Source organism: Pygocentrus nattereri, chromosome 22, assembly GCF_015220715.1.
Source record: "Pygocentrus nattereri isolate fPygNat1 chromosome 22, fPygNat1.pri, whole genome shotgun sequence".
NCBI lineage: Eukaryota > Metazoa > Chordata > Actinopteri > Characiformes > Serrasalmidae > Pygocentrus > Pygocentrus nattereri.
Window position 1 is genome coordinate 11,457,424 of NC_051232.1, and position 13,074 is coordinate 11,470,497.

The 13,074-nt window shown below is 39.5% G+C and overlaps 1 protein-coding gene across 3 annotated transcripts in view; it reads left to right on the forward strand.

Moving 5' to 3' along the window:
• The window catches only part of fnip2 (folliculin interacting protein 2), a 34,008-nt gene that overhangs the window by 13,004 nt on the left and 7,930 nt on the right, over nucleotides 1-13,074 (forward strand). For all 3 annotated transcript variants that reach the window (XM_017725526.2, XM_017725527.2, XM_017725530.2), the window contains exons 3-11: nucleotides 3,251-3,343; nucleotides 3,422-3,522; nucleotides 5,038-5,112; nucleotides 6,497-6,555; nucleotides 7,515-7,586; nucleotides 8,439-8,574; nucleotides 9,188-9,389; nucleotides 10,022-10,110; nucleotides 12,057-12,203. In XM_017725526.2, coding sequence (XP_017581015.1) covers nucleotides 3,251-3,343; nucleotides 3,422-3,522; nucleotides 5,038-5,112; nucleotides 6,497-6,555; nucleotides 7,515-7,586; nucleotides 8,439-8,574; nucleotides 9,188-9,389; nucleotides 10,022-10,110; nucleotides 12,057-12,203 — 974 coding nt within the window. The remainder of the gene's footprint in view (nucleotides 1-3,250; nucleotides 3,344-3,421; nucleotides 3,523-5,037; nucleotides 5,113-6,496; nucleotides 6,556-7,514; nucleotides 7,587-8,438; nucleotides 8,575-9,187; nucleotides 9,390-10,021; nucleotides 10,111-12,056; nucleotides 12,204-13,074) is intronic.

Genomic DNA, 13,074 nt, shown 5'->3' on the forward strand with positions numbered 1-13,074 from the left:
TTGCAGATTTTTCCTAATTGTTCTGCTGTGCAAACGTACAGAGCCTTAGTTGTTGTGTTTTGCGGTTCATAATGCGCCATACCTTTACAATTAAGGACAGTTCTGGACTGCAGACAGGTCCGTCTAGCACTCCCACTCTGATTACGCCTCCATGCTGTTGTAATATGTGCAGGAAGTTTTTTTGGCATATTCATGTTAAAATTAGCCTAGGCGTCCCTGAAAAAGACATCGTCTAGAACAGTGGTTCTCAAACCAGTCCTCAGTGATTCCCAGACAGTACATTTCTGCTCCTTCCCAACTTGCATAGGGCCCATGCAAAAATGTGGACCGTCTGGGGTTCCCTGAAGACTGGCTTGAGAGTATCTGGTCTAGAGGGCAGCCTCTGATGCTCCAAATTTTACCTCCAAAATTTACTTTATGCTGGTAACAATCAGGCAGTGGTTTTAGTACAGTGAAAGTACAGATCACCACTGTCATCCTGACTTCATAAACTTTTTTTTTTAATTGATTAAAATGCCAGCAGACCTTTACAGTGTGTAACCATTTACTGTAAAATGGACAAAATGAAAGCTTAATGCACATTGAGGACATAGCTTTTCCTTCTGTTAAGCTGCTGTTCAAAAGTTTACAATCGCTTGCCATAGTAACATTTATATTCAGGGCTAACCTACAATGTGGATTTAAAAATGACAAACTTATCTGTATTTTTAAATGTTTATTCAGTATTCAGAACTCTGTGAATATAAAAACATGTTGGTCAGGTTGTCTGCCTGAGCTTTGATCTCCAGTTTTTAAAATATGATGTATTCTGGAGGTGAATTTTACTATAACTTCATTCTCAATGTTCAGCGTTCTCAGTCCTCTCAGGGTTGTCTAGTTTTGTTGATCATTCTGGACAAATCTAACATTGTTTTACAGAATCCTACTTCCTACTGATTAGTTTAAACCTATGATTTACAGGACAAGCATTTTATGTTTGTTTATCTGAAACCAAAAGGTGTTTACTGTTGTTGAAAACAGTGATTCAAAACTTTTGAACAGTAGGGTAATGGAATAAATTGTACAGTAAAAAGTACAGATTTTCGCGGCCCTAGTTATCATATAACCTTGTATCTAAAAAAGCACCAGCTGCCCTTGACACTGTGTGCACATTTGATAATAAATGGCCCAATAGAATTAGTCCTAAATTACTTGTAGTAAAATCTTGTTACATTAATTTTCACTTAAAGCTAAGAACGTTTTTCCGTCTCCTGGAAAGGAGGGCATTTTTAGAAATACGAAGTATTGAAATGCTGATATTATATAATATACAGTCATATGCAAAAGTTTGGGTGCCACTGGTCAAATGATGTTTTGTTCAATATGCAATTACTGTTTATTTGCTAAATTTGTTGGAAGGGGGGGTGGTATAAAAGGCCTGTGTAATAATGTCACTTTTTTTTTTCTCATATGTTAAACTCAGCAAATAAAAAGAAATTAAGCACAAAAATGCCTTATTTAAGTTCCCTGTCGAGGATATGTTAATGTATGTTAACTTTTTTACTTACTTACTGCATTTACTAGTCTTATGTACTGACTGTCCTGTTTGATTTGCAGTTCTTAATCTGTAACATCTCTAGATTTTTGTAGGCTTTAAAGTAAAAAAGACAAAGCTGTGACTTTGTGAATCCTGTTTTTCTCTGAAACTCTCTGTAAAAGTGCCAGTTTACAGATACTGCTCAATATCTCTGTGTGGATTGTGGTCAGAACAGAATGTGGTTAATGGTCAGTTGTTGTGGTCACATGAGGGTCTGTTTGTTCAGTTCTTAGGCTCTGCCAGAGAGAGAGAGAGAGAGAGGGGGTGTGAGTGCTTGTGTATGTGGTACATTGCTATCTCGTCGTGCCTTGCAGGGCTCTTATCTTGCACTGCAGATTTTAATTGCCCACGTGCTAAGCCACTTTTTGTTACATGCTAAGCCACTTTTTATTATTGTAGAACTCCAAAGGCTTTATAATACCTTGCAAAAAGTGTGTTGAAGTACTTTCTGGCTAAAGATGTTAATCTCTGCTAATGCAGATTATTCTGTCTGCGTTTTTGTTCTTTGAAAACCTGGAGTTTTCTTTATATTAACCATCATATCTTGAGATTTGTAGATATTGGGATTTCAGATTTTTTAGCAGCTAGTTAGGTCTCTTCCCATCACACAATGCTAGAAAAATAAACCAGAGTGTCATCATACATATATCTGCAGCAACTGGTATTGTGTTATTGAAAACATTCTTAAGCTTAACTTTAAATTGCACATCCCATTTGTCCTTATGGAAGCCAAAAAATAAAAAAATAACTCATCATTAATCATCTTATTAACATCCTCTGCTTATGCGTTCATTTCAATAATTGAAAATAAAGGCTCGCTTTAGTGACAGAAAAACAAAAGTAAACAAAAAAGCATTACGTCTATAATGTCTAGGACCAAAAACACTTCAACACAGATCATGTCGTACTAACATGTCTCTGAAGTCCGAAGTAGGAACTTCTAAGGAGGGCTTAAGGCAACATAAAACGTGTGTGTATGAGACACGCTAATGAGGCAGATGACATTTTAAAACTCAGTGAAGCTGAACTTGCCTTCGTTTTCAGAATTCCCATTCCGCCTTAAATGTTGGAGTTACATTCAGACACCTGTTATTTTTTTGCACTCTGAGGTGAGCTGACATGGATGCTTGGTATGAAATTATTATGCATTCAGCTGAACCAGATTTTATTTATTTGTTTATATATTTATTTATTATTGATGCTATACTATAAAAGGTTTGGGGATTTGGAGACCTCTCTGGTGGAAATGTATAATTGCAGGCAACATTCAGAAGAGCATTCGGTGATTAGGGTTGTGCTTCAGACTCCATCACCAAGTGAATGAGGCTGGTGTTGCAAGCGTGTTTGTGTCTTTGGCAGATGTAAATGAATTATCTGCTATTGCCATCATCTCTTCATCAGTATTATGCTGATTTTGCATTTGAGACCTAAACATCAAGTTGGGCCTTCCTTTTTAGGTTGTGCATGTGAATACAAACTAGATCTGAAAACTCCATCCCACACCTCGTTTTAATAATTATAGCAGGCCTTACAGGGTGACTTGAAGCAACGCACCTACACTACATATTAGATTTGCAACATACAAGTAGTAGGGTAACAAATAAGTACTAGAGCATTTAAATGGTTTAGCCCAGGTACCTCCTGAACTGATTGGATTGGTTGTTTTACTTGCAGAGTGCAGAGGAGACGAAAGCTACACCTACCCGAAGTGGCGCATGCCAGATCAGCAGCAAGGCCAGCCAGAAAGAGGCTCCCCCTACATATCAGGCAAGTTTATAACACAAACAGATTACACATACTATATGCCTGTGCTAAACGATAGACTAAGTGTGTATGTATGTTCAGTATACAAGACCAGCTTCAGACGTGAATATGCTTGGGGAGATGATGTTCGGCTCTGTTGCCATGAGTTACAAGGGTTCAACATTGAAGATTCACCATATCCGGTAAGTGTATGCGTGTCCCAAACAGTACATTGACATTTATGCCATGCTTAAAACTTGGCAACCCACGTTTAAGAAGCAGCAGTAGCTATGTCTGCCCGATGCTCTCCTTCTGTAGCTTTTTGCCTCTCATCTCCAGTGAAAATGTCCCCTTGAACACAGTGTGAACACTGCAGCAGACTGCTGACAAAAAGCCATGAAATGTGTATCTCATGCATTATTTTATGTTAGCATGCTTACTCCTAAAAACATTCCTTTTTTTCACTTCAGGAAAATCATCACATTCATTTAAATATTTGGACGTTCAGATGGCCAGTATAGTTAAAATGCTACTGAAATCTGAGGCTATTCTCTGGGTTTCCTCTTAAGAGCGCTGTTTTCTTGTGTTGCTCTCTTGCTTTGGTTTCTCTTCTCATTCACCCTTCCTATGCCGGCTGTCCAGTCCAATTCCGTTTGCTCAGACAGCCAAAAAAAGGCTGATAAGAATGGCATTGTTGGCTCTAGTTCATACACACCACACTGACTACAAGTAACGGTCAGTCGCCAAAGCACACCAACGGCCACCAGCACTCGGCTTGGCAAGTCCCAGACCTGAGAAAACCAGCCATAGCCATGTCCACCTCTGTGCTTTACAGTAGCTTTACTGCAGTCTGGTTGGAATTGATCTCAAGGTTTTATGTACACAAAATGGGCAGATTTACTGACGTTTTCACCATAAATGCTACCATTTGAAATTATTCTTAATTTGACAAAGGAAAAAACATTCAAAAGTTGATTTAGAAAAATGTTTTAAGCTGCTATTTCCTCATACTTAGTGTCTTAGAAGCTGTTGCCTAAATAATGAGTTTTATTTTGCGAATATTTGTCAAAAGCACCTGTAGAAGTTCCTTTGAGTAATACCTGCTTTTCAAACGCTACTCATTACTTCATTGCTGTTGAGACAAATCACAGCCTTTGAAGCACTGTGCCTAGTTAAAAGGTTGTGCTCGGCATGTGTTCAAAATCATACAGTTCCTAAACTGCCAGGATGCATACAGTGAATCTTGAGGGATTTTACAAAATTACAGTTCCCAAATGCACTTGACACAGAACTCAAGTTCAGCTCATCGTTCTAGGCAAAAACATACCTGCCCCAACAGAGAAAGTCAAGAATAACCACTTATTTTCCCTCATTTTTACTTATTATGCCAAATAAGCACATTTCTCAAATTAATCTCAAACTAATCAAATATTTTTTGACTCTCATCATTTTTACCATGTCAAAATCTTGAGAAAAGGTTTTTTTTCCCTAATGAGTAACAGTTTGAGCCTGAAACAGAGAAATCACTTTTTCCTTCCTAACTGGCAGAAACAGGCTTCAACCTAAAAGCATGTGAGCCCAGCTTGTATATAAATTTTGCGTGAGCACATTGTAAGAGTCTGCATTTTGCTTGAAACCTCCAAATATTGTGGAGCCTCAGATGGTGTCACATGGATTTTGGGATATGTTTTCTGATTAAGGCTATTTGTGTTGGGCAGATCTCCCCCTCAGCTGATGGTCAGTAAAGTTTTCTCCACGCGATATGGCAGTAGCAACACAGGAAGCACCAGCACGTAAGTATCTCTTGGCTCTTGAGTCGTCCCATGTCTGGTCAGTGGGCATTAACAGCACCGTCACAGAACTTTCACTTTCAAGTTTTGAAGAAAAAAAAACTAGAAGAAATGTTGTCAGATCTGCTGTTTGAGTGTTTTGTGAGAACGCCGGGTACATGGAAAGCTGTGAATCTGTTGAACTCAGCCTTTCTCAGATTTGGATGATACAGTCACAGTATAACCTCTGAATCCTGTAATTCTAACATTTGAACTGCATGAAGCTCAAATAGTACCAGTCAAAAGTTTGAATACAAATAGGCTGTAAAGGTAGGTTTCCTGGACATGGATTAAGTGTGGTCTAAGACTAAATTGTAATGTCAGTGATGATTTACCATTGAAAACCCTTTGTTTCCAAGAATAAGCTAATCTAAGTCTTGTAAACTAAACCTTTATGTCCAGAGGTTTGTAGACACCTGCTCATCCAATGTTTCTTCTGAAATTAAGGGTATTAACAGGGAGTTTGTTCCTCCTTTGCTTCAGTGACAGCCTCTACTCTTCTGTGAAGTCTTTAAACTAGATGTTGGTGTATTGCTGTGAGGATTTGATTGCATTTGGCCACAAGAGCTCAGTGAGTGAGGTCAGGTACTGATGTTGGGTGATCAGTTCTTGATCACTCCAACTCATCCCAGAGGTATTGGTTGGAGCTCAATCACTCCAGAGAATGCGGTTCCACTGCTCTACTGTAGCTACTTTGCATTGAGCTTGGTGACCTAAGCCCTCTGTGCAGCCACTCCAGAGCATCCCATTGTATTGGCAATGCTTTCCTACAAAGATCAAAAAGGTTATGTGTCCTCAACTGAATTCCTGATGCATCTCAGTACCTCTCAGTAGCTGAACCCACTAATTAGGAAATAGAAGGTGTTCTAATTCTTAGAACAATGGACTGACCACCCCAGACTTCAGCATCACGAATTGTGTTTGGATTACTTGGATTGTAAGTTCAACTCAGCCCATTGATAACGTTCAACCAACTTCTAAGACTGAACTTTGCAGGAGTGGAGAAAAATCTCTGCAAATTTCTTTGTGAATCCTGAAAGCACATCACCTAAAAAGACTAGAGGCTGTAAAAAGGCAAAGGATGGACACAATAAATCCCGTAAATTTTGATATTACAGTTAGTGTAGACTAACTTTAATACAGTATGTTGTCTCAGTATGAAACGGTATCAGACAAAACTCTTAATAAATGAATGGTTGAGTTCAGCTGTCTATCCTGAAGTGATTAGACTTGTATTGTCCTTTTTCCTTCATTTTTCACTAAATTTGATTGGTAGAATTCTAATTGTAATCAGTTTCAATTGGAACATGATTGTGCCTAACACTCTTTTACCTGTTTCTCTGCTTAGTCTGCAGGACAGTTTCGAGTCAATTAGCCAGACTTGCCCAAGTCACACCAGTAGCATAGGTAAGACATACATACACACACAGTCATATTAAATGTATAATGTTACATCCATATTCTTTTGCAGTCAACATATATGAGCACACATTAGCCCAGTCACAATTTCTCACTCCAACTTACTCAGTTAAAAAGGTAAGCTACTGATGTTGGCAGATTAGTTTTGGATGACAAACACTCCAGCACATCCCAAAGTTATTGGATGGACCTCCATCACCCCAGAGAATGCAGTTTCAGTGCTCCACAGTCCAGTGCTGGCGAGCTTTACACCCGCTAAGTGAATGCTTGGCACTGAATGTGGTGACCTTAGACTCGTGTGCAGCTGCTCCGGAGCATCCCATTCTATTGGTCAATGCTTGTCTATGGAGAACATACAAGCTGTGCTCAATTGAATGCTGATGTCAGCAATGGGTGCACCTTAAAGTACCTCTGTTCACTAATTATATATGTAAATCGGCTTTTTGAAAAACACTGTGATAACCCTCCCCCTCCCCCCTCCCAGATGTGCTACAATCTACTTAGACATTCAGACAGACTTCTGCCTGTCTTAGAAGAGTTTAGTGTATTTTGTTGCTCAACATGACGAAGAACCACGTGCTTTGACAGGAACAGGCTGGTGGACTGACATGCAAACCAGCCAAACACAAGCGGCTATTTTTGCATGACATGTAGGGGCAGGCCATTTTCAAAATGAGGCTACAGCAAAAAAAGGATCCACAGCAAACAGATTGATATGCATCGGCACGCATGTCTTGCTTACTGGCTACTAAAAAACACCTTTAAAGGGCAGTTAATCAGCCTATTTGACTGAGGTTGGTACTGTAATTGTTGCTTAAAATAAATAATAAAATACATTGTTATATTGCAATTATTTATATGGCAATTAATTGTCAGTGTAATATTCAGGACAGGCCTGGTTTTGGTGTGTATGTGTGTGCTTGTTTCATTAGTATGTCTTGTTCTAGTTCACAGTAATCCTGTGGACATGCCAGGCAGAGGACACAGTGAGGACGGAGACAGTGGCATCGCCCGTTCAGGTACACAAACTTTTTATTCTGATTTATTAGACAGTAAGCAAACAGTCTGTTCTCATAGTTGTGTTAGATAGGGTGGCTGATATCGTGTGAGAAATCTTGTGAGACTTAAGTGATTTTTGACAAGGGCTGAATCATTATGGCCAGAAGAGTATGTCACCGTATCTCAGAAATCCCAATCCAATCGAGTATCAAAGGGAATTTGCCGGCAGCTCCACTTCAACTTACAGGACTTAAAAGATCTGCTGTTAATGATTTGGTACCAGATACCACATGGCACCTTCAGCGGTCTTGTAGAGTCCATGCCCCGGTGGGTTTTTGCATCACTTGGAGGTCCAATAGCTTATTGTGCGGGTGGTCATAATGTTTTGGTATATTAACCTATGGGAATGTGTATGTTCAACCATTTCTAAATCTCTCATAGCAGCGCAGTATTATTTGTAGTTATCTACCAGCGCCGTGTTAGCTAATCAATATATTAAATCTACTGCTCTGGTGATGGAATTTAACTAATCCTTGCAGTGGCTGAAGTGCAAAACTTTCTTCACACCAGCTAACAAGACCCAGTGATGAAACGAACAGTTGAACAATGTGTTGAGGAGCTTAAGACTTCATATTTTTGAAGAATTTCTATAATAAATATGACCACAATTTCCATTGACTTCATCTTCTATTGACTTCTTTTCTTTAATAGTCCGTTAATCAGCTGACTGTCTTAGCAACCCTGGTATTTTATACATTTCTACAGTACACTTCTCATGCTGTACTTTTTCCCAGCAGCTGTTTTGTGCCAGTTGTGTGGGGGTAGGACTTTTACTCCTTCAGCCTATCAAATGTCCCTTTTTTACCTCACAGCATCATTAAGCAGCCTGCTAGCCACACCCCTTCCCTCACCTGGCTCCTCCTCTGGCAGTGGCTGTGCCAGCAGTTATCAACGGCGATGGCTCCGTAGCCAAGCAACCAGCCTGCAGCACGGCCCCATCCCTCGCTGGTGAGTGAAAGTGTGTGTGTGTGTGGGTTTGCAGGCAGTGAATAGTTGTACAAACAGTGTTTATGACCACTGGCCTTTGTACAGTCGTTCATATTGATATTGGTGGACATTTATATGTACGTTTTGAGTTTGCACTCCTCCTGTAATTCTATGTCAGTGGTCTGCAAGTATGTGCATGCAGGCATTTTTTGACTACACACAGGCTTTCATTTTGTACAGTGCACTTATATTTAGTTAATTTTATGTTATGTTATATAATTATGTTTTATTACAAAATTGTAGCTTTAGTGTTGCCTGGAAAACAGCTGCCAATTTCACCTTGTTAGTTAAAGTGACCAAGTTATTGCTTAGTAATAACATAGTATTGGGCAGCCAGATAATTATTAGCTAACGAGCATTATAGAGCATTATAATGTCCAATGCTTCTTAATTACTTGTGGCTGACCAGGACAAACAGTCACAATGTGACATTAGATAAAGGATGAAATAGATTGTAGGTTGTTATTATTACAATATCAGTTAGTGATGAAAAGCCCTTTGCTGAGCGGATGAGGAAGAGTTTTGGGCTGTGCTTGTTAAGCAGTGTGCAGACCACTCTGTTTACATGCGTTAGGAGCACAGAGGAGATGTTCAGTCTGTCTGATGAAAGCTGCAGCTCAAACCCAGCGATGGCTCGGAGGAAGAAGATCGCCGTCAGCATCATCATCAGCCTGCCTGAGAAGGAGGAGGAGAGCCACAGCTTCCAGGAGTTCTTCTTCTCTCACTTCCCTTTGTTCGAGTCCCACATGAACAAGCTCAAGACCGCCATCGAGAGGGTGAGTGCATGAGTGCAGTCGTGCCAGCGCTGAGGTCAAAGAAGGCCACATTGTTGACTTTCCAGCATGTGGTTGCTGTGGGACACTGAACCCTTTTGTGTCCCTAAGAATCTGTATGCTCGTCTGGACTTTCCAAACAAGCAAAGTGTAGGGGTGGAAGATATGACCTGATATTTATGTCACATCGCTTTTCACTGTCTGGACAATAACAAGAACATGATGTCATCACCTAAAATTTGTTATTGTTATTGTTGTAGCCCTTTCCGTTATTGTGCTAATTTATTTGCTAATATTTTATTAGTGAATGTCCTGATCTGATCCAGAGGAATGCATCTGGTATTGGCTGTATTGAACCTGTATTAAATCCATTTCAGATTCTTTGGAAGCTACATAAACGCATGTTATACACTGGCCTTCGTTTAATAACGGACGTATAAAGCCCACAAAAAAACTAAAGTGATTTTACTGCAGAATATATAAACTAACAGTCCAGACAAGCATACAGTAATCTCTTAACTATAGCTCTCGCCGCTGGCCACATAATTGGAGAACAATGGGTAACATATAGACACAGCAAGGGTGTTTAGATTACTTTAAGTCAGAATCAAATTAAAACTGTTTGTGTGTTTCAGGCAATGATTGTGTGCAGAAGGGTAGCAGAGGCTAGTCAGCGAGTGCAGGTGTATCTGTGTCGAGTTATGGAGGCGCTGGGAGAGTTCAGGTGAGGACATCTCTATGTTTTTATGAATGTACAGTGTATTTTAAATAGTTTTCTTTGTTTGCGTGGTCTGTTGCTTGTGCTCTGTCTTGGTCTGTGCCGAGTTGGTTTTTTTCTCTTTTTCTTGTATCCTATTTGTTTCAGTGAATAGTTATTTATGTCTGATGGTGCATATTCACACCGCTGGTGTTCAGTTGTTTGATTTATGTTTGTTCTTGGTTACTAGCGTCTGTTTGGTGCTTGGGTTATTTTTTCAGCAGTTGACGAGAGTTTCCGTCTATTGTGATCGTCAGTCAAGCTGGTCAGTTTATACACCCAAAAACGGTGTGATAAGATGCAGAAACATGATCATATTTGTCCTGCAGTTTATTTTCTTTAAAAGAGTTTTCTTTTAATATGTAATGCTAGTCCATTTTATAAATCAGTCCTCGTATGTTGTCTGGCTTCAGAACATTCTTTGAGGCAGCACGAGGCAAATCTTTTTTTATCCCACCTGTTGTCATGTTTGTTAAACTGATTGATTAAGCCAAGCGGCAGCCCTTCACACATGGAACGGCCTGTTTCTTTATTCTGTAAATATGCACACATTCCAAATTTCATGCCTGTACCACGTTCTAAAAAAAACTGTGAAAAGACATCGCCTTTCTTTTAACACCCAATAATCGTTTGGGGATTGAAGACACCAGTAGATCCAGTTTTGAACAAATAATTTTTTGAGCCTTCTCCGGATATAGAAGTATTCAACTGTGCTGCTATACAGGGCCTTTGTTGTCATATTTAAGCTTATAGAGTGACCTGCCTTGAAATGACAGGACTAACTACCATGTAACAAACAGAAAAATGAACCTGTTCCAATCATGCAGCCACAAACAGCCCCAAACAGCCCCAAACTCTGCCGTTGCTGCTTATTGTGTATTTTGTCCAATAAAATATTATACTGAGGGCTTTTTTTGGCTGCACATTTTTTGGTAAAGTAAAAAGGACAAGTAACCCAACGGAGATGTGTAAAAGGTAGTGGTTGGTAAAGTGTAGTGGGTAACACCACTGCCCTCTACACTGTAGACTGGGGGTCAATCCTCCATCTGTTATACCAATAAGAATTCTTGGGCAAGACTCCTAACACTATCTCTGCCTACCTGTGTAAAAAAGATCAAATTGTAAGTCGCTCTGGATAAGAACATTTGCCAAATGTAGCGAATGTAATAATATCCATTTTGGGAAAAGGAATGAGATAATTAGAGAGGAACAATTTCTTGTTAAAAAGCTTGTAAAGTTGGTAAGTTGGAGTTGAAGTGTGGGGTGTGCAGTTTTATTGTTTGAGAGAGAGAGAAACAGTTGCCTCTGTTGCCACTGGTTGCTTGCTCATGGGGGCTTGGACCCGGATTTTTCTTTTCTTTCTTTCTGTAATGCTGATTTTTCTGTAAAGCTGCTTTGTGACAACACCTGTTGTAAAAAGCTCTATATAAATAAACTTTGCTTGCTTGATTATTTATGAAACTGCCTTTTAGTTCTATCTCTGCTATACACTAATGCTTTACTGCACACTTACTATTTATTTTATGTTTAGCTTGAAAATAAATGGCAAAGTGCTCTGTAACTTGCCTGAGTGACTCGCTGCAGTATAAAGATAAAATATAAGTAAATAAAATTAGCTGATGTCACTGTGTTTTACCCTAGAGCAGCTGGCTCTAACCTGGAGAAAAAGTTTTTCTGATCCCCATCTACATGATATTATTGATACTCACGATTCTTTAATTTGAAAATATTGCATGCAGATCTATTGCCAGGAAGTCTTTTATATGTCATATAATCTGGTAAGCAACAAAAATGACGTTGCAGATTTTTGCAGCATCAGTGTGACGTGCCATAAATGCATAAAATTTGTGGCCTGTGTCTGACTTTTGTTACTCTTGATTTTGGGTCACTTCATGGGTTGTACTCTTGTTTAGGATGACCGTGTGGAATTTGTACATGGCTCCGCGGATCACTGAGCCAGTTTGGTTGACCATGGTATCACAGAGTGCTGAGCGAAACCAGCTGTGTCAGCGCTTCCTGAAGGAGATGAGCTTGATCATGGATCACGGGGCCAAGAACCAGTCAGTGCTCTCTTCACCTTTTACCCTATTTCACGTTTAAGGTTGTGGACAATGGTCCTGAGTCCTCATCATAATTTCAGTTTGCCTATGAAGCTGATACTTTATATGTTCCCTTGCATTCTGTATTAATGTTATCCCAGGGATTAGAGAACTATATCCTTTACACTCATTGACCACTTCATTAGAAAGTCTTGTAGTTTCATAATACTGGAGTACAGTTAGAGATTGTAGCTCATCTGTTGATGCACAGTTTTTATCAGCTTTACTCTAGACTTCATCAGTGGTCAGTTTCTGACCACAGAGCTGCTCTCGTCTGGATATTTATATTGTCTTCAGCCTAGCAGTGACACATCTGTGGCTGATACAATCATAACAGCACCACACACACTATCACATCACTGCTTTAGTCTCTCGCTGTCTTCAAGCGCAGACTGAAGACACATCTCTTCACACAGCTTTTAAATGAGCATTGAATTATAAGCTGCACTTATATATCATATTTTATTGTATTGCACTGTGTATTGGAGTTAATTGTATTGCATTGAGCAGAAAATAGTTCTGTGTTCAACTCTGTTCCTTTTTCTCTGGGTATCTACAATGACTTTGTTTCTAGCAGTACCTGAACTCAGGACTGTCTGTCTTTTTCTCTAACCTATTGGTAACAAGCAAAGATACTTTCTCTAGATAGACAAAGCACTTCTTGTAAGTCGCTCTGGATGAGAGCATCTGATAAATGCTGTAAGTGTCCACCATCCAAGTAATATTCAAATAACAGGTGTTCTGAAGTTAGAAACTGACTAGTGATGAAGAAGGTAGAGGGTGAATGATGAATTATGCAGCAGCAGACGGACTGTAATGGTAACCTTATCAC